Genomic DNA, 22,326 nt, shown 5'->3' with positions numbered 1-22,326 from the left:
TAGTAACCAGAATAAAGTGTTAAGCAAATCAAAATACATTTCATATTGTAGATTTGTCTGTAATTTTTAGTAATAAATCTAAAATTTAAATGTACTGTAACATAACGATAAAATCTAAGTAACCCCAATTCTTACACTAACCCCAATTGTAAGTTTTATCTCAGGTCTGAAATAGCCTTTCTCCTTCTGGGGACTGGAAAAAAAAACTTGGAATTGTCCGGTTTTACTGTCTTTGTACGGACTACTGGTCCCCACATGTATAGTAAAATGAGGATCACACATACACATGGTTGTGTAGAAGGCCTGTTCACACACATCTCTGTCTGTTTCTCACTGGTTGGACCTGCCTTTAGACAGCTAGTTGATTAGTTGGCCTTGTTTCTGACCCAGAGAATTTCATCTTACAAATGTCTTTGTATGTTTGACATACAATGTCTTTGTATGTTTATTGGTCAGGACAGAGTAGAAAGGAAAGATAGAAATGAGTGTGCTGAAATAGCAGTGGAACAGAATTGAACACACTCTGCAGTGGCCCAGACAGCCAGACCAATGCAGGCCACAGAGAAAGTAATCTCATTGGCTGACTTTGTGTTTGAACCTAGTGATACCCAGTGATTGGTTGACATTGTTACTGAACTGAGTAATAAGTACTTGATTGGTTGACTTTTTTTGACCCCTGAGAGGATGATCTTATTTGCTCTGGCAGTGTTGCCAGATATGCCTTTGATGTTATTGGGTGACATTGTTTTAGAGTGATTGTTGAGTGATTGAATTCGACAGGTGATGCCATGTCTCATTCTTGTGAGAGCCATCTTATGGGGTTATATTAAGTTTGAAACCATTTGAACTTGAACTGTTGAAGAAAATCAACCAGTAACATAAAACCTAACTAATTTTGGTGATGAGGGATTAATTTCATTGAACTAAGGTTGGTGTCTGCTGGTGTTAACTGATTCATTGTTTCTGTGTCTTTTACCTTACAGGATAAAGGAATGGGTGGATCAGATGCAGCTAGAGCTGGTGACTTTGGCAGATACCGCCAGCGCCGGGAAGAGCCTCTCACAGGTTAAAAAAACCCCCACACACACACTGTTTTCCCATTAAAAATCCTACTTTCCCTAAACTTTAACCCTAATCCTTACTTTCACCCCTAATGGTTACATAACCCTAAAACCGACCCTCAATGTCTTAACTCCTAACTTAATTCCAATCTAAACATCAATACAGTACTAAAACCCTAACCTTAACCCCAATCATAAAATTATGAGGACCAGCAAAAGTTCACAAACAAACACACAAGCTCCCACAAGTAACCTAACTCTTGTTAACATACTATAATGGCTGCATAACACCCAACATGGCCCTCAACAGTTTGTGGAAGCATTGTGTATCCTCTCTGTCTCTAGATCTTCCTGGCCAACCAGAACCTGTACACAGTTCAGTCTAATGACGCAGAGGAGCTAGTGGACCGGGCAGCCAGGAACATAGAACAGCTGCTACTGAAGAGGGCTGCTGCTCTGAAGGTAAGACAGAGACTATCTATACTCCTCGAGAAAAACATACTCCTGGGTCTACAGTATTCATTGAGTGTAAAAGGTTCCACTTGTACACAGCTGAGAAGAGATGTTCCAGTTTAATGTAGTTCAGAGTCAAGGGATGATTAGAGAAAAACTAAAAGAAAAATAAGTTAGTTTGTCTTTTATTTCATATTTCCTTAACTTTACCAAGGGGGGACATAATTCTGGAAGGTACTATATACAGCGCCTTCTGAAAATATTCACACCCCTGTACTTTCTCCACATATTGTAGTGTTATGGACTTTACAGATAACTTTATTAGCATCAGTTTACCCCAAATTATTGTACACAAAGTATTCAGACAATTTTCTGTGACGCTCCAAATTGATCTCAGATGCATCCTGCATCATTTAATCATCTTAGAGATCTGTAGAACTTGATTGGGGTCCACCTTTGGCAAATTCAATTGATTCAATTGACAAGATTTATACTGTCTATATAAGGTCCCAGACCACACAGTGCTAGTCAGAGCAAAAACCGTGCCAAGTCCAAGCAACTGTAGGTATAGAACTGTGGGAAGGTTATAAAAATTTTACAGCATTGAAAATTCCCAAGAGCACTGTGAGCTACATAAGTGTAAAATGTAGAATGTTTGGCACTACCAAGACTCTTCTTGGAGTTGGCCTTACAGCCAAACTAAGTATGAAGGGCTTCGTTCAGGGAGGTGACCAATATCCCAATGGTTAAGCTAACGTAGTTTCTGTGCAGAGATAGGAGAACCTACCAGAAACACAATAATCTCTGTAGCACTTCATCGATCAATGCTCCATTTGTCATGCCGGTTCCGCTCATCTCCTGGCTAATACCATCGCTACGGTGAAGCATGATGGTGGAAGCATCATGCAATGGGTCTGCTTCCCAGTCACAGGGACTGGAAAACTGGTCAGGATTGAAGGAATAATGAATGGAGCAAAATACAAAGAGGTCATTGAAGAAAACATGATCCGGAACAGACCTAAGATCTTTGCAAAGATTTGTCAACACAACAATGACCTGAAGCGCATATAAAGCCCAGACTTGGACCCCATTAAACCATTTGGGGGGAGACCTGAAGATCGCAGTTCACTTACACTCCCCATCCAATCTGACAGAGCTTGAAAGGATCTAAAAGGAGGACTAGAAGAAACTGTCCAAACAGCCCACCCTTTGCAGCTATATAGCGCATCTCTTCTGGGAAGGCTTTCCACAAGATTTTGGAGTGTCTCTGTGGGAACTTGTGCTTCAGCTAAAACAGCATTTGTTTGGTCAAGCACTGATGTTTCAATTCATCCCAAATGTGTCCAGTGGGGTTGAGGTCTGGGCTCTGTGCAGGCCAGTCGGGTTCCTCCACACCAGTCTTGTCGAACCATGTCTTCATGGACCGTGCTTTGTGCGCAGGGGCACAGTCATGCTGGAACAGGAAAGGGCCTTCTCCAAACTGCTGCCACAAAGTTGGAAGCAACCAATTGTCTAAAATGTCTTTGTATCCTGTAGCATCAAGATCACCCTTCACTGGAACAAAGGGGCCTAGCCCAAAACCTAAAACATAGCCCAGACCATTATACTTCCTCCACCAAACTTTACAGGAGGCACTATGCATTCTGGTAGGTACTGTTCTCCTGGCATCTGCCACACCCAGATTCATCCATCAGACTGCTACATACTGTGAGCAATAAGTGTGGCTGAAACACCTGGACTCAATAATAAGTAGGGGTGTCCACATACCTTAGGCCATATAGTGTACATTATATATGGTGTACTTCAAATGGCTATTACTCGCTTCCTTAAAGTACTGTTAAAGGTCTGAATATCTTACATGTCTTTGATATTTACATCTTTAAGCACAAATCAAAGCGGAGCCAGAGCCAGCTAAGAAGAGCCAATGTCTCTTACTGAGTGACTGACTGAGTGGCTGACTACCCCTTGTTAAATAGCGTAGTGGTTAAAGAAGCGGATTTGTGAACTATAGGTCCCAAGTTCGTATCTCCTCGCAGGCGATGCTTAGTACACATTATGAATGATCCTGTATAGACGAAAACTTCGCTGGCTAAAACCGTTAGTATCTACATTATGGTAAGCCTGTAATAAAACTGTTTACGGTTATATTGCGTCTGTTTCTAGTGGATTTTCGAAGTACGCATCCATGCATGCGTTTTGGGTCAGGGTCGACAAACACATTTGCTGGCTCAACAATGTAGTTACGATATCTTAAGCCTTAACTGAAACTGTATACAGTTATATTGCGACTGGTTCTGGAATGGAATAGTTCATCTTCAGTCTCGCTAGAAATTGCTCAATTCTTATGATTATTCCTAGGAAGTTAGGAGATACTAGTAAGCCTATTAAACACAATCCTCAATGGAGTCTAGCAACTGCTGAAACTTGTAATGCCGTGGCATAGTGGTTAATGACAGTGTCTCTCATATGGAAGACCTACGTTCGAATCTATTAAGAGCAAAGACATTTATTAATTATTTCTTGTAGATTCCATGATTCTCTTGTCTTTTCACTTGATGAAAAATGTAGTTATCGTCGCCTTTATTGATAGTTATTGTATAAATGTCATTCACAAATGAAAAAGAAAAGTACATTGTTATGCCATGAAATTAAATAGCTTTGGCAGACACACTAGCAATTGTTCAATTCTTACTATTCCGGTAAGTTAATAGATACCAGTAAAGCTTTTTACTGGCTAATACACTGTTAAAACGGCCAATGGAAAATGCAATACATAGCCGCTATTTGTGGTAGACGTAAACTTAGTAAGAAACGTTAGTCAGTTTAACTGTATCAATTTCATTCAAGAATGGCCAATTAACTATTAAAATGGCCAATGGCAAAAGAGGATTTGTTCAAGATGGAGACAAGAGGCTATACTGAGGCTCTGTGGTGTGGTGGTTAACGACACAGCCTTTCACGTGGGCGACCCGGCTTCAAATCTCGAGATGGCAACACTTTCTATTGCGGAATGGCTGAACTAGGCTTGCCTGGTTTATTTAAAAAAAAAAAATTGTACTGTATGTGTAGATATAATACCCCATAAAGACAAATTAATAAATTAATAAATTATAAATTAAGTCTATAACAAAGCTAAATATGGAGAAAGTCAAGGGGTCTGAATCCTCTCTAAAGGCACTGTGCATTTACTATATAGTGATATAATGGTGGTAGTGTATATATATATATATGTACTGAATGGCAGTAGAGCACAGTACTATGGTGTATATGGCTGTGAAGTATTTTAATTTGCTGTATATACCTGTAGTGTATTGTAATATAATATGTATGACTGTAGAGCAGGGGTGGGCAATATTTTTCACTGGGGGGCCACACTGAAAATGCCAGAGAGTATCGTGGGCCAGATTACTTTTTTAACCAACATGCCTTAAAAACACACAACATAGCTAACTCTGTTAACTTGCATATTATATTTATGCATATTTATTTTCCATGCAACACCGTTTTCATAATTTAACTTAATTTACTTTAACAATGTTTCATTTGTATATTTTTTTTTGGTTAACAACTATTATTATGGCAGGCAAAGGCCTAAAGAATTCCCTTTTTAGGGTTATTACTCAACAGAAATGTTACAACACATATTTGCCTTACAACTTAACTTTCAACTCAACAGAGTAAGCTACATTACATAAGGTATAGTGTATAACAGTTACATTGCCTAGGTATAATAGTTTTAGGGCAGACATAAGTATCAAAAGCAAATGTTGGTAGAATTGCCGTCATCTAACATCATACAGTATATTTTTTGTACTACGTGCTTTCAACGACATCGATTCCAGCAGCCCAGACCCAAGAAATCAACTTTTAGAGCTACTCACTCAATATGAACAGGAGAGCCTCGTATGGGTGTTGACAAGTGAGGTGAAGGCAGGAGTCATTTCTGTTGAAGCAGTGTGCGGTACTGTTGAAGCAGTGTGCGGTTCTGTTGAAGCAGTGTGCGGTTCTGTTGAAGCAGCGTGCGGTTCTGTTGAAGTAGTGTGTTCAACAGAAGCGGATGTTCATCAATGAGGCTGCATCTGGGCTTGGACTTGTTGAATTGTAGCATCGGGTGACATTTTTTGTATTTCGCTGCATGCTTGCTATGGAAGTGTCTCTTTAAAACTGTGACGTTAGCTTAACGTAGCAAGTTGCTTTATCTGCGACATCTGCAAATAAATATTATCCTGTCAATAGTTTTTTAAATACCCTGCTTTCGTTATCAACTTTTCTTAGGCTCATTTCCAGAGATCGCTAGCCATCAATTGCGTATAGTACGTACAAATGATAACTTCCGCGCGTGGATTATTGTGCTGGTCCCTACGTATCATAGCAACGCAAATACCTTGTTTCAACTTAAAGGTATTTTAAACAGACAGTATGATACTGCTGTACTTATTACTGGGAGTGCCACGGGACTTTTAATTAGAAAATAAATAAATATACAACAGTAAAAAAAGTAACGTAATCCGCGGACCTCGTCAGGTATTTTATATTATTTTAGAAATGTTGGATGTATCGCAGGCGGGATAGAATGCCTCAACGGATCTTGCCCTGGTCTGCTGTAGAGTTTAGTAATATGGTGTATATGGCTGTAGAGTATAGTCATGTGGTTGATATGTCTGTAGACTATAGTAATATGGTGTATATGGCTGTAGAGTATAGTATTATGGTGTGCATGGCTGTAGACTATAGTAATGTGGTGTATATGACTGTAGAGTATAGTAATATGGTGTATACGGCTGTAGAGTGTAGTAATATGATGTATATGGTTGTAGTGTAAAGCAATATGGTGTATACAGCTGTAGATTATAGTAATATGGTGTATATGGTTGTATAGAATTATGGTGCATTGGGCTGTGGTGTATGGTGATGCACTTTATATGCCTGAAGTGTATTGTAATATAGTTTGTATGGCTGTAGAGTATAGTAATATGGTGTATATGGTTGTAGAGTATAGTAATGGGGTTGTAGTTTATTGTCACATACTGTAGTATGTAGGGCTGTAGTGTATTGTAACATACTGTGTATAGTGTGTAGCTCTAAGCCATGTTGGTATAAGGGATTTTTTTTTTTTTTTTTGAAGAAAGCTGCTACTCAGATCTTTGCTTACCACCGTTCATTATAATGAGAGGTTTTGACACTGGGGAGGTTATCTCTGTGGTGTGTGTGTGTTTGTGCTCATGTGCAGAAATGGGTCAGAAACACAGCTCTCATCTTCTGCTAGAGTATGAAGTATGATTTTTTTTTCTTTCTGCTGTGTAAGCTGTAGTGTTCCTCCCTTTTCCCTCGACCAGTACTGAGAATGTTGCTAAGCTATCTCTTAGATGGTCATCTAATCATTTGTTTAGTCCCTGACATAATTTTTTTTAGCTGGGGTGGTGTGGTGACTGTTCATGGCTGTAGGTGTGGCCAATGTTCTGGTTTCCAAACAAAATATAGGTGGTTGATGTTGAAAATGTACATAAAATATATATATTTTTTATCTTGGAAAACATTTGTAAATCACATTAATTCATAAAAACAACTAAATGACTAACAGATCTTCTGTGGGGTCCATTGCACTGCTCAGAAAGAGTGTAGAGTCCTATCTATTTTGTGATTCACCCCTTTTTTATCCAGGATAAAACAACAATTGTCACAGACACTTGGACACACATGAACACACACTGTGCTTCATGACGTTTCCTCCAAATGTGTGTTTTTATGTGGTGTTTTCTCTGGGTGCTGAGTGTGTGGTCAGCTGTGTGTGCTGGGCTTATCTATGTCCCTGTCTCATCCTCCCCTGTCTGTCTCAGTGTGTGTCTGTCTCATCCTCCCCTGTCTGTCTCTGTGTGTGTCTGTGTGTCCCTGTCTCATCCTCTCCTGTCTGTCTCAGTGTGTGTCTGTCTCATCCTACCCTGTCTGTCTCTGTGTGTCTGTCTCATCTTCCCCTGTCTGTCTCCGTGTGTGTCTGTGTGTCCCCTCTCATGTATGATTTATGAGAGCTCTCAGTGTGCTGGCTTGGTATCTGAGCTTCTGTGAGGAATAACTTGCCCTATTCTCTGTCTACAAGATGCACACACACACACACACACAAATGTGCGCACACTCAAACACATTGGCCCAAACTCCTGGGGGGGGGGGGGATTTACAGGGAATATCTGTCAGTGTGCGCTAGCTATGTGTTGTCCGCTCAACGTTTGATTGGGTAAAAAGAATGGTCCAACAGCTCAGTGAGAGTGGATGAAATGCCTGAGGCCTTTTCCACTTTCATTCACTCTGGAGTTCAATATGGAGTTCAATTCAAAATACTTTTTTGGCATTATGTAAAAATGCACATACAGTACTATAAATGTACTTTGGAAATAATTTAGAATTTACATTGTTGGATGAATGTTAGAATTACAGTGATTATAAATGGGACATTCTGGACATTGGTCTGTATGCTGCTGTCACTCAGTTAATGGCACACTGTGATAGTGCACTGCCTGTTCTTTGTGTCCTCCCCCAAAAGGATGGGGGCCAATTGTAATCACTGGCCTTTGAAAAATGAAGTCATGGATTTCAATTTTGGGGGAAAATTCTATAATTGTTTTCTACATTTTACGTTTTGTTGAGCTCTGTCTCAGGTTCAGCTCCAGTTATTTCCCAGCCTTTCGTCTATGGGAAGCCAGGTTTTACTGTGTCTACCCTTCTCAATTACAAGCCTCTCCTCACTAAGTCAGACTTTTTGTTTCTTTGTTTCACTAACCATGGTCACATAGTATGCCATTGTGTACTGTCAATTTAGGTAAAAATAGCAATTGCTTTTGCTTTGTGCTTGTGTTGTCCAGTTGGACCATTCTTTTTGACTGTGTACTCTGATTGGTTTGATGTTCTTCTGATGAAGCTTCAATGTGATAGAAGAACTGGATTGTGAACTCAGCCTCAGGACCAGTTGGATGAAGGGATCTCTCCCCTTTCCTCTTTCTCATCTCTCCTCTGCCTCCTCTTTCTCCTGTCTCTCTCACTTGTTTTTTATTTGGCTGTGTGTGTATGGGCATAAGGGTGTGCCCGTGTGTCTGTGTTGCTGTGTGCTTGTAAGGAATAGAGTATGTGATATGATCAGAGGGTTTTCTGTCTCTACAGCAGATGCTCCTGTACCATGTCTCTCTCTTTGCTCAGTACTGATCACATCATATCAACACCTGCCAAGGGCTTTCATGCAAAACTAGACTAATTCTCAACTATTCCATCCAGGTGGACATACCTACAGCACTTCAATTACTATGGTAGAAATTAGCTTACAGAGGCAGACCAGTTGCCGGAAGGTTATAGGTTCAAGCCCCTAGATGAGGCAGTTCAGTGTAATTTGGGATCTGCTGGTTTCCCTAACATTAACACCGGCACTATGCAGCTCTTAATCCTCTAATTGTTCACAGATTTCCTAAAGGAGTTTGAGACAGGGCTATTCATTCATAAAATATGGACGCACTTTGAGCACGTTGTTTGGGTGGTGATGGCTGAGAGAGAGAGTTGGATAATAACATTTCGGATTATTGTTAATGATAGTGAAATCAGTTTCACAACCATTCTCGTTAAGCACTGTCTATAAGGAATGAATGATTGCTCCCAAAGGCGTGGGATGGAGTTTTTGTTTGTGTCTAAATTTTTTTGTGTGTGTTTATGAATGCATGTCTGTGGGTATGTGTGTGCGTTTATGGTTGTGTGTGTGTGTGTGTGGCTGTAGGTTTACTGTTCCCTGTGGGTATGTTTGGCCTTTATGAAAGGCCATGTGAAACAGCACAGAAATTCCTAGAGTAATCTTAATGTTGTAAAACCCTCCTCCCACCTTCTGTGTGTATGTGTATTTCACTATATTGAGAACCACTCTCAATTGGGTACTTTACATTCACAATCTGACCTACCTACCCTGCACACTACACAGACAATGCTGGACATCTCTTTTATTCTCTCTCACACTCTCTCTCTCACACACACACACACACACACACACAAACACACACGCTCTCTCGTGTACTTTCTCAGTCTCTGTCTCTCCATACTGTAGCTGTATCTCTATTTCTCATGCTATTGCTTTCTCTATTTTTTCTTTCCTTTCCTGTCTCTCTTTCTCCTTTTTTTGTTTCCTCTCTGTGTCTGTCTTTGAAACCGTTCCTCCGCTCTCCCTGTCCGTGATGTGATTGAAGCCATGTGTTTGTCTTTAGTAATGAGATCTCAGTGTGTGGGTGTGTACTTGTCAACCCTTATCACAATCAATTGTTCCTTCTATTCACACACACAGTATAATTACACTGTTCTCTCAGATCAACCAGTCTGATGATTTGGCAAATATTCGTACATCGCTATTAACTCATATCTGTTTATGCATGCAATTTCTCTGGTTATGAGATATGGACCTTCGTTATTCTACAAGCTACCCTATATTGAAAATTGCACTTGTTAGTATTGTATGATGCAATACTGTAGAATGATTGTCCATGTCTATCCATGTCTAGTGGTTTATTTAGGTTCTGTATGTGATCAGGCCAACACTTAATGTTCTCTGTGTACAGCTCTGTCCTTTATATATATTTTCCCTTTCAAAGCTGTACATTATCTCACTCTATATAAGTCTCTAGCTTGGACTTGCAGAATGCTCTAATGCTCCATGTAGAGGGTTGCAGGTTGAAGATGATGTCCTGTTTGAGCAGTACTGCACCTTACTGGTATACTCTCTAATGAATGTACCTAAAATAATTGATAAAAGTGTTGGCTTCTACTGAAACATTCATGTATTTTCAGGACCCTCAAAAGGTGTAGTCCAGGGGCAATTCACTACCAGAAACACATTTTGAAACGCCAATCAGTTTGGAGAAAACCTTTTTTATTAGTGTGAAGAATAACAGTTTAACAGTGATCCTATTAAATCAGAACATGTTATAGTAAATAGTCATGCTTTTAAACAATGATATGCTTTACAGATCACCAAATCAGCCAGTACAGAGTCCATCCATCTACTATATATCGTAATGAAATATGTATAGGATAGACAGAAGTATATGTAGTATTGCAATAATATTTCCTCAAAGTGCACAGTGTCCGATTAATATACTGTCTTTCTGCAACTACCATGGAGTTAAACAGTCCCTTCTCATCCTGTGTCTCCCTCCATGCAGACACGCAGCACCTTGTGTGTTGCCATAGCAACAACATTTACACAGATTTGAGCTTAGAAACTAGTTGAACATGGTTCATTTTTAACTCCTCAATTGATATTAACTTTGGTATTATTGTGCAGGTATATATTGTGTAGATTTTCTAACTGCCTATCTACTGAGGTAAGTTGAACTTGCCAGTTAGCCTGACTTCTGAGAAAAAAAAAAAAACTCAAAAAAATAAAAAGATACTCAAAATAACCTGGTTGCATAAGTGTGCACACCCTTAAACTAATACTTTGGTGAAGCACATTTAGATTTTATTACGGCAGTCAGTCTTTTTGGGTAAGTGTATTAGCATGGCATCTTGACGTGGCAATATTTGCCCACTCTTCTTTGAAAAAGATTCAGATCTGGGCTCTGGCAAAACGTAATCTTCTTCTGGTGAAGCCATGCTTTTGTGGATTTGGATGTGTGCTTTGGGTCATTGTCGTGCTGAAAGGTGAACTTCATCTTCAGCTTTTTAACGGACGCCTGAAGGTTTTGTGCCAAATTGTGTTTTTGCATCAAACATACCTTTTGGAAGTATGGCCAAAAAGTTCAACCTTGGTTTCATCAGACCATAACACATTTTCCCAATAGCTTTTGGGGGACTTGATGTTTGTTTTTGCAAACTTCAGCCGTTCTTGGATGTTTTTGTACGAATAGGCTTCCGTCTTGCCACCCTACCCCATAGCCCATTCATATGAATAATACGGGAGATTGTTGTCACATGTAGCACACAGTCAGTACTTGCCAGAAATTCCTGCACTTCCTTTAATGTTGCTGTGGGCCTCTTGGAAGCCTCCTTGACCAGTTTTCTTCTTGTCTTTTCATCAATTTTGGAGGGATGTCCAGTTCTTAGTAATGTCTCTGTTGTGCCATATTTTCTCCACTTGATAATGACTGTCTTCACTGTGTTGCATGGTTTATTTAATGCTTTGGACTGATATTTTTCAACAATGAGATCCCTCTAATGATTTGGAAGCTCTCTGCGGACCATGGCTTTTGCTCTGAGATGCAACCAGCTGAACTTTATTTGTGATTAATCAGAGTCACTTTAAATGATGGCAGGTGTGTAATGACTTCTATTTAACATGTGTTTGAATGTTATTGGTTATTTCTGAGCACAGCCACATCCCCATTTATAAGAGGGTGTGCACACTTATGTAACCAGGTTATTGTAAGGATTTTATTTTTCATTTTTCCCCCTCAAAGATTTCAGTTTGTTTTTCAATTGAATTGTTCACATTATAGGTCACATTAAAAGTGGACTAAGTTCTGACATGATTGATCTTTGTCTCATTCTTTTACATCACAATAACCAGACATTTTAACATGGGTTAAACGGGGCATTTTAACTGGCATTTTATACAAAAGGTATACACTCACCTAAAGGATTATTAGGAACACCTGTTAAATTTCTCGTTAATGCAATTATCTAATCAACCAATCACATGGCAGTTGCTTCAATGCATTTAGGGGTGTGGTCCTGGTCAAGACAATCTCCTGAACTCCAAACTGAATGTCAGAATGGGAAAGAAAGGTGATTTAAGCAATTTTGAGCGTGGCGTGGTTGTTGGTGCCAGACGGGCTGGTCTGAGTATTTCACAATATGCTCAGTTACTGGGATTTTCACGCACAACCATTTCTAGGGCTTACAAAGAATGGTGTGAAAAGGGAAAAACATCCAGTGTGCGGCAGTCCTGTGGGCGAAAATGCCTTGTTGATGCCAGAGGTCAGAGGAGAATTGGCCGACTGATTCAAGCTGATAGAAGAGCAACTTTGACTGAAATAACCACTCGTTACAACCGAGGTAAGCAGCAAAGCATTTGTGAAGCCACAACACGCACAACCTTGAGGCGGATGGGCTACAACAGCAGAAGACCCCACAAATAGGAGACCCTATTATAGGAAAAAGAGGCTACAATTTGCACGAGCTCACCAAAATTGGACAGTTGAAGACTGGAAGAATGTTACCTGGTCTGATGAGTCTCGATTTCTGTTGAGACATTCAGATGGTACGCCAAATAAACAGAATGTGCAGGCTGGTGGTGGTGGTGTAATGGTGTGGGGGATGTTTTCTTGGCACACTTTAGGCCCCTTAGTGCCAATTGGGCATTGTTTAAATGCCACGGCCTACCTGAGCATTGTTTCTGACCATGTCCATCCCTTTATGACCATCATGTACCCATCCTCTGATGGCTACTTCCAGCAGCATATTGCACCATGTCACAAAGCTTGAATCATTTCAAATTGTTTTTTTGAACATGACAATGAGTTCACTGTACTGAAATGGCCCCCACAGTCACCAGATCTCAACCCAATAGAGCATCTTTGGGATGTGGTGGAACGGGAGCTTCGTGCCCTGGATGTGCATCCCACAAATCTCCATCAACTGCAAGATGCGATCCTATCAACATTGGCCAACATTTCTAAAGAATGCTTTCAGCACCTTGTTGAATCAGAACTGTCTTAAGTGAAGGCAAAAGGGCCAACAAGTGCTAAGCATCTCTGGGAACTCCTTCAAGACTGTTGGAAAACCATTTCAGGTGACTACCTTTTGAAGCTCATCAAGAGAATGCCAAGAGTGTGCAAAGCAGTAATCAGAGCAATGGGTGGCTATTTTGAGGAATCTAAAATATAAGAACTGTTTTCAGTTATTTCACACTTTTTTGTTAAGTACATAATTCCATGTGTTCATTCATAGTTTTGATGCCTTCAGTGAGAATCTACAATGTAAATAGTCATGAAAATAAAGAAAACGCATTGAATGAGAAGGTGTGTCCAAACTTTTGGCCTGTACTGTATATATATGTGTATATATGGGCAACACGGACTTTCAACTCCCTCCAAAGGGATATACACACACATATTTATATATGTGTGTGTGTGTGTGTGTGTGTGTGTGTGTGTGTGTGTGTGTGTGTATATATATACATATACATATGTATATGTGTATGTATGTATAAGTATGTACAATGGGGAGAACAAGTATTTGATACACTGCCGATTTTGCAGGTTTTCCCACTTACAAAGTGCTTTCTATAGGGCATCTCAGCTACATTGCTAGGGCATCTCGGCTACTTCAATATTTATAGGGCCTCTTTGCACTCTGGATATGAAAAAATACACATATGACCAAAAATTATTCCTTGTAAGATTACATATCTCTCCTGTCTATTTGTAATGATGCCCTGTAAACTACAAACCATTAAAACTAGAAATCTGTCATACAATTAAACAAACACTCATCGACTCTATTAACCTAACTCTAATTCACAAAACTAAATTGATGTTAATAGATATTTTAGAACTTTCTAAGAGATGGTATTTGAGGTGGAGAGGACAAAAACATACCTTCATTGCTGTTAGAACCATGTCTTATCATTCCAATAGGGCCATTACCATAAATAACCCTCACTAGAAAAAACAGGCAATGCTGCAAAAACAACAATTGGCAACATTTGGAAGTAATGGCAAAAGTAGCTTACCTTTAACCTGTTCAATACCCAAGATAATGTAACAAATCTACAAATTAGCCAAGCTACTTCAGCAACTCCTTCAAGACTAGTTTCCAGGTGACATATTCTAAGCAATAGTCTCAACTCCCAAGCTTTCATATTTTACCCAGAGGTCAGGGGTCGTTCCATAAGGATGAATTGAATGCTTTGCGGTTAAATTTTCAGGATCAATAATTGAAGAATTCCACTGTAGAATTGTCTGATCTGGTTCCAACCTACAGATAACAGTGTTGAGTTGGTAGATTACATTGTATATACATTGTATATACATCTTGATAACTATTTAATGATGTTTTAGCTTAGCCACTTCACCCATTTCTTCAGACATAGCCCACTGTTGACATATACAAAGCACCAGTCTCAACTGTTAAGCTTTAATATTTTTCACAGAGGTCATGGGTTGTTCAATATGAATGAATTGAACAATTTCAGTGGTAATTTGCAGGATCAATAACATCAAAATTCCACTGTTATATTGACTCATACTGTAATATCTTGTAGATACAAGTGTCAAGTAAATAGGTTACCGGGTTGGAAATGTTCCCTATTGTTGTTTTTTCTGCATTGTTTGCTTTGTGCATTTAGGGACATTTATGGTGTGGGTTAAGAGAGGCTTCCTAGAGGCCCTATTAGGTTGTAAAGTTATGATTATCTGAGAACATTAAAATGATGTTGTTTACATTTACACTTCTCATGCTATGTCATAGCATGTCCTACAGCTGGAAAAATAGAGTTAATATATTGTTTTAGATCATTTTGTGAAATAGAGTTAGGGTTAGAATTTAGAGAGGTCTCAAAGAGGCCCTATTGGGATGTAAACGGATGATTATCGGACAAAAAACCAAAAAGGTAACTTTCATTCACACTTTACATTGTGTATAATAACAAATTCTACATCAAACATTAAACCTAATTTAGAGAAAACACAGTTTAGACATAGTTTTAGTTAATTTTGTAATATATGAATATGGATTGTATCTATTCATTTTCTATAATAAGTTAAGTTAATAAGTTAGGGTCTATGTGCTACCTACAATTTATAGTTTGAAATGATCATAAATCCCGAAATAAATGACATAACATTGTAAAACTGCATGCAACTAACAGGAGAGTTCTAAGGAACATGCTGACAAAGTTAGACATGTCTGACAGCATCAGGTCATGAACATTTCTCATCCACCTTTGCAAATTGTCTTCGAACATCAGATGGATGTACAATCATGCAATCTACCGAGATTATTTCCCCCCCCCCCCCGTTTGAGACAAAAACAAATTACCACGGAGAGATTGAGAGAGAACAATCTTATTACTAGCTACCTATTTATGATCCCTCAAAGACTGACAAAAACTATAATTCTCTCTCCTTTTTAGGTATTGCTATAAGATAGGCTAACTGTTTTTGTAATTAAATGTAACATTTTACAGATTATAACAAAAATTACTGTTTGAAGCATTGAAAATGGAAGAGGACAGTGATAGCCATGTGTTAATTAATGAAAAATATAAAAAATCGACATATTTATTCAAGAAGAGAGAGATGGTAACCTAGAGGCCCTACAATACTTCTAAAGAGAGAGAGAGAGAGAGAGAGAGAGAGAGAGAGAAAAGGGAAAGAAAATTAAAGGTGTAATTAAATCCCACCCCCCCACCCCCAAAAACTCCTCTAGGGTAGAGGAGCCTGGCTGAAACGCTGTCATGAATCATGCATTTTTAATGGTCTCGTCGTTCTGAACTCTCAGGAGACGTGTGTGTTTGTGTGTGTGTGTTTGTTGTGACTCGGTCGGTTTATTGTTAATCATAGCTCATTTAGCCATATTACTGGATAAAGATGTGTCAGTATGTTGTATTTCTTAGCTCTCCTGTGATGTATAAAACATTATTATGGTCTATTCTCATTGATCTTATCATCCCATATCACATGGTCAATGTGCTAGGGATCCGGTACGGAGGGAGGAGATGGATGGGAGTTATGAATGGAGGGAGACATGGTGTGTGTGGGTGTGTGGGTGTGTGTGTGTGTGTGTGTGTGTCAGTGCATAATCGTGTGTGTGTGTGTGTGTGTGTGTTTTTCTGGCTCCTCCCAGCATATGAAAAGGAAGTAGAAACAGAAGCAGGAACACAGGAAGTCAAGGCAGCAGGGTGGAACGGGGGGATTGTTATGTTGCAACTTTTCATTACAAGCTACATTTTCTAATCAGGAGCGGGACAGTGTTTAGCTCTTCCCGCATACCCACCTGGTGTCACACACACACACACACACACACACACACACTTGAATCTTATACCAGTGGCAGGGTAAACACATGAACAACTCTAACACCATGTAATTCTACAGACACATAATTTCAATAAACAGTTTACAGTTTCACACATTGACACACACCTTGCAGTTACATATGTCATTTGGCAGGTGCTCTGATACTTTATCTACAGTTTAGAAACTGTGTTCTGATCTTTCTGTTTAATTACTTGTGGCTGACAGGGGAGGGTATGTGTTGCAGCTGGATGTGTTTTGGTCTGTAGTAAATGCCTGTAGACTTGGTCTGTAGTAAATGCCTGTAGACTTGGTCTGTAGTAATTGCCTGTAGACTTGGTCTGTAGTAAATGCCTGTAGACTTGGTCTGTAGTAAATGCCTGTAGACTTGGTCTGTAGTAAATGCCTGTAGACCTGGTCTGTAGTAAATGCCTGTAGACTTGTTATAAAATGTCTGTAGACTTGGACTGTAGTAAATGCCTGTAGACTTGGTCTGTAGTAAATGCCTGTAGACTTGGTCTGTAGTAATTGCCTGTAGACTTGGTCTGTAGTAAATGCCTGGAGACTTGGTCTGTAGTAAATGCCTGTAGAATTGGTCTGTAGTAAATGCCTGTAGACTTGTTATAAAATGTCTGTAGACTTGGACTGTAGTAAATGCCTGTAGACTTGGTCTGTAGTAAATGCCTGTAGACTTGGTCTGTAGTAAATGCCTGTAGACTAGACAGCCTGACTGAGACTGGAAACATCCACTCAGCAGGGATACCTTTATACACCATTGTCCAAGTCTAGGCTTTTGGTGTGGTGGGGGTTATACTGGGTCATCTGCCTAGCTCCCAGTATGTTGTCTGTGTTAGGCTTTCCATGTACATCTATGTTTATGTGTACATTCACTCCTTCAAAATGACTCTTGTTATTACCATTAGTTACCTCAAGTGCTGTAGTTACATATCCTTCAGTCTTTTTCTGAAAACCCAACCAGCCCATTGTGTTTCCTGGAAACTGAGATGGTTGTTCCTATGTTACAAAGAGGAATCTATGATGGAACGCTAACTGATCTATATACCATTATATTCCTTTACTTTTCCCATCCAGCCCATAGTGTGTTACCTGGAGCTTTACATTTAGTATGATACCACTGTAGGTGCACGTCCCTACTCTCTGTTAGTTTACTTTGACTGACAGGTCTTTTCTTGCCTTTTGAATTTCTACAATGAGCTGAAACACACCATACTCACACACACACACACACACACACGCACACAGACTCACACACACACACACACACACACTCTCTATATTACCTGTCACCAACTCTATGACACTGCAACTTCCCTTCTCTGATTCACTAGGCTTCCCATGAGTTGACTGATATACTGTATGTCCCTATCACTGGACTGCATCTCTGTCTGAATGTCTTGAAGACCCAAGAGTCAGTTTACCTTTAAAAGGAAGGCCTGAGATCGCCCGAGAACTGAGCTACAGTATCATATACTCTTAATGCTGTGGTAAAATGGGTGTTGTACATGCAGTATTCTGTACTTCATTATAGTGACTATATGAACTGTAGTTTTGATTGAACCCATAGTACAGATATCTTTCCAATTAATTATATTTTTATTCATGCCTTTTGTCACTTCATGTGAATTTGTCTGTAGTATCGGTCATAGGTCTGGGTAAGATATGTAGCGCTGCATCTACAGGGCACTGAAGTGTGAAAATGAAGTCTAACAGGGGAGGTGCAGCTGCCCCCACGTCCACAGTTTGTTTAAAGAAAAACTGCAGGTCACTTCTACAATATAGAATTAAACTGTAACTGTTTGAATAACTGCTATTTTTTGGGCTACAAATGGATTCTGACCAAGAATTATGTGCAGCCCTCTATTGAAGTTCTTAATCTGATTTGCACCACGAGCCAAAGGGGTTGGCCATCCCTGAGTTACAGAGATATTTCAACGTATGTACAGTAAAAATATGTTATCGTTTTCTTTTCTAGACTCTGGCCACGGCTGCTGAGAACTTCCAGATGGAACACCAGTGGAAGGATGAGTATGCGGTATAACTCCCATTCTAACTCTATCCAACATTACATACAGTAGGTTTTACTCACCCATACCACCATCAGTGCCTTGTAACAATGGGCGATGTGTGGCGGCTGTTAAGCAGAACATTCACAACCTACTGGCTGAGAAACGGTAAACCTCAGATGACCCTACTTTTCATGGTTTTCTCTCGCTGCTGTCTTTATGGGCTGTAGAGTAGGGAAGATAGTGTTTCCACACACACACACACACACATATATACTCTGGCACGCTTGACTTAGCAGCCAAATGTTATTATTCATTACGTATTAAGGGCCATTAAACTACTTGTCCACATATGACCCCTAACTCACAAGTACCTCTGCTGTCTCTCTTTCTTCCTCTCCTGGACACACACACACACAATCCCAATAATGAGCCCACTGCTTTAGCTTCAGTCAATATGTCTATAGATGTTTGCCCTGGTGAGTTGATCTGGAACTTGAATGAATGTGTGCATGTGAGTAGTAAGAGCGTGAAACCCTACAATCAACCTTACCTTGGGACCATGGCCAGCTCTTCAGGAGAATGGGCCAGGATGTCCAAACCTTTGACTGGTGCAGGGTGTTGAACCAAACAATGCAGAAGGCTTGTTGGAACTGGTTAAACTTGAAACAGCACCAAACCAAGAAAAGCAAGATGAGCTGCCTCTGGTGTCCTCACTCTGTCCAGAAACCCTGACTGGCTGCAACTCATGTGCTTATCCAGCCTTGGCAGGACTTCTAGACTGCTATATTGTAACACAGACAAAAATGACCACACGAGATATGTGCCCTCACATCCTCTGACACTGGCCTTTTATTTTATCCAAAGTTCAGCCCCCATGGTCCTGCAGAGGTCACATAAGATGTAGTGCCAATTAGCAGTACATACTGTATGTATCAGCCGTAAAAAGATGTCTCATACTTTGATAGCATTTCGATATTTGAGTTGTCAAAACAACATAAGGCAATTAACAGAGTTCCAATAGTCAAATAGTCGTTGTCCGAATCGCAGGTGCATCAGCAAAAGCATTATTAAGGAGAACCTTCTCAAAAATCATGACAGCATATACTAAACATTGGCAAATTGCATTAGCAAAGACGAACAGTGGTCGTTGGCGACAGGAATAGACGGACACTAAACAGGATAGATGCTCTACGCCACAAATGTTCAGCCTCAAAGATTTATACAGAATTAAAATCAGTACATCTGTGGCCCTGTCTCAACAAAAATTGTACACAGTGACCTTCAAAAAGTTGGAATTTGTGGCAGGCTGCCATTCTGAATTATTTTGTGTCCAAGGCCAATGGGGGAAGATGCATAACTTGATGTGAGGTGCACAAAATCTGGACCCCTGAGCAGTGTAAAAAATGAATATGGTCCGATGGATTTCTTTCACCCGATTTCCTACATCTGCACAGGTTTATATTTGGAGAAAGCCAAAGCATTCCTTCGGCCCACGTCTGCTGCCAACTGTTAAGCTTGGCTGGGGGATCCATAATGGTATGGGCAGCCATCTTGTGGGAGTCATTGGGTCTGATGATTGCTCTGCATTGTCATATAACGGACTACCAATATAAGGCCATTTTTAATGACCTGGTGAACCCTCTGCTGCAAACGCTGTTCCCTCATGACGTTCCGAAATTCCAGGATGATAATGCCCCGATACACACGGATTAACAAATTCCAGATTCGTTTTATGAACACCAATATGACGTTGACTGCCTTCAATGCCTCTATAATTACCAGAACATTATTGAACCTTTGTCGGAGGTCCTGGAGCACAGTATGAATTAGATTTCCCCCCAAAGAACTGGAGGCTTACATTCTTGAAGAATGGTGCAATATCACACAAAACCCAGTTCAGGGATTTCCATTATTTTGTCCACCATCTGTAAATAGCTTATTATTTTGATTTACTTGAATGTATGCACGTCATGGTTTTTGTGTTCTTTCTAACAGGATGGGGACATTGTTTACTACAATGCAAAAGACAATGTGAGTATTCTTATTTTCTTTTCGGAGACAGCATGATGAATCTATAATCCCCTTCTCATTCTCACTCTTTTCCTGTCACTCCCAGCCTCTCTCCCCCAGTCCTCACATCCCCTCCTCCTCACATTGCTCTCTCCCTCTCTCTCACCCTCCCTCTTTCTTCCTCTCTCCCTCTTTCTCTCTCCCTCCCTCCCTCCCTCCCTCTCTCTTTCTCTCTGTCTCTCTCAGGTGAAGAGGTCCCTGGTGTGCTTCTACTCTAATTGACAGTTGAGATGTATGAGCTGCTACTGTTGCTTTATTAGGAGACTCTTCCTATTCCCCACCCCCCACTCTCTCCCTCAGTCTCCTTTTGATGTGAATTGGTAAACCTACAATTGGAGATATCCATCAGACTGTGTCTCCTCTCCTTATTATAGTCGGCCGGGATGACATTTGTCATGTTAATCCCAAGGTGGTTGGGCTTGGCAGGTTAAGCCTGGAAGATGAGGCCGGTTTAACCCAGCCTTCTCCACACCATGTCTTTCTCTAAACCAGTGTAGGATAAGAAAAAGACATGCATCTAATAAGGGACAGTGAGTTTAGCACCGGGTCCTGATATGCTTCCTGTTTTCTTTAGATACAGAGGCAGGCTAGTGGAAATAGGCGTATTCTGTTCTAACTCACATTCGAGTCTCCTCTTCTCTACAGTTGGAGGTGAATGAAACAGAGGGTAGGAAGAACCGGATCAGACCAGCCTTTAAGGAAGACCCATTGTTTAAACGCCTTACCTCTCATAACCACACTGCTGTACATATCCCTACTGACATCTACGATGGCTGTGAGTACATACAAACACACTTTCAGCATTGATGCATGTATGCACACAGACCAGGGACACATGTTCATGGTTTTTCAGTGTGGGAAAAGCATTGTGGTAGTACAGCTCCAGAGCAGGCAAAAACCGTGTGCTAGTACAGCTCCAGCCAGGACTGGTAGTTCACTAGTATTGGTTGCTATGGTTTTTTCTAGCCTTTTCCAAATGCTAGCCCCTAACCCTAACTAATACCTAAATGTAAGCCTCTCACTAACCTGAACCACTAATAGCTAAACTTTCAAATAGACTGGCGCACAGTTTTACTGAGACCAACAATTTGGCTTTAGTTCCATTGAGTTTAGCTATAACAATGCCTCACCTTAACGTATATACCTGTATCTGTTTATTCTCCATGTGAAATCTCCAGATATTTAAGTGAATTGTTACATCTGAGCTGAAGTTAATTTTGTACATTTTACACATGTAAACAAACATGCAGCATAACTATGGATATGACACATACAAATCCCTAGATAAATAGTACCTTTAAGAACAGTAGAGCAACATTATTATGTTTAGGTTCTTTATTAGTCTGAGCCAGAAAAGGGACCTTGGGGGCTTGTAAAGTGTTCAACTGATAATTTATATTATTGTTCAGGCAAAACAACAGTATCCCAACCTCCACACATGATAGCATCTCTGTTGGCTGTACTTAGTATATAGAAACTGGTGTAGGACAGAGGGGGGAATGGTGGACTACATTCAGTATTCTTATGTCATATAAGGGAAACATGTCTTCCGTCAAACAGTGTGCAGTAATCTGGATACTGTATATTTTAGGCTTTTGTTTATCCCTGGAAATAAACAATTTGTGTACTATTTAAAAGAAATAGCACACAGTGTGTTAACTCAGCGAGTCCTGGTGTGGACCAAGGGACGGGGAAGTTAAACCACCCAGAATGTTTGTGCTGTTGACCTCTGACAATGTT

General features: G+C 40.1%; 1 protein-coding gene across 10 annotated transcripts in view; it reads left to right on the top strand.

Moving 5' to 3' along the window:
* LOC105018430 (voltage-dependent calcium channel subunit alpha-2/delta-1) overlaps window positions 1–22,326 on the top strand; it is a 92,961-nt gene that overhangs the window by 13,073 nt on the left and 57,562 nt on the right. For all 10 annotated transcript variants that reach the window (XM_034288377.1, XM_034288376.1, XM_034288373.1 and 7 more), the window contains exons 2-6: window positions 984–1,065; window positions 1,407–1,523; window positions 18,483–18,542; window positions 20,512–20,547; window positions 21,232–21,361. In XM_034288377.1, coding sequence (XP_034144268.1) covers window positions 984–1,065; window positions 1,407–1,523; window positions 18,483–18,542; window positions 20,512–20,547; window positions 21,232–21,361 — 425 coding nt within the window. The remainder of the gene's footprint in view (window positions 1–983; window positions 1,066–1,406; window positions 1,524–18,482; window positions 18,543–20,511; window positions 20,548–21,231; window positions 21,362–22,326) is intronic.

Source organism: Esox lucius, chromosome 19, assembly GCF_011004845.1.
Source record: "Esox lucius isolate fEsoLuc1 chromosome 19, fEsoLuc1.pri, whole genome shotgun sequence".
NCBI lineage: Eukaryota > Metazoa > Chordata > Actinopteri > Esociformes > Esocidae > Esox > Esox lucius.
The sequence above is the reverse complement of the archived record's forward strand: the minus strand, read 5'-3'. Positions and strand labels throughout refer to the sequence as shown.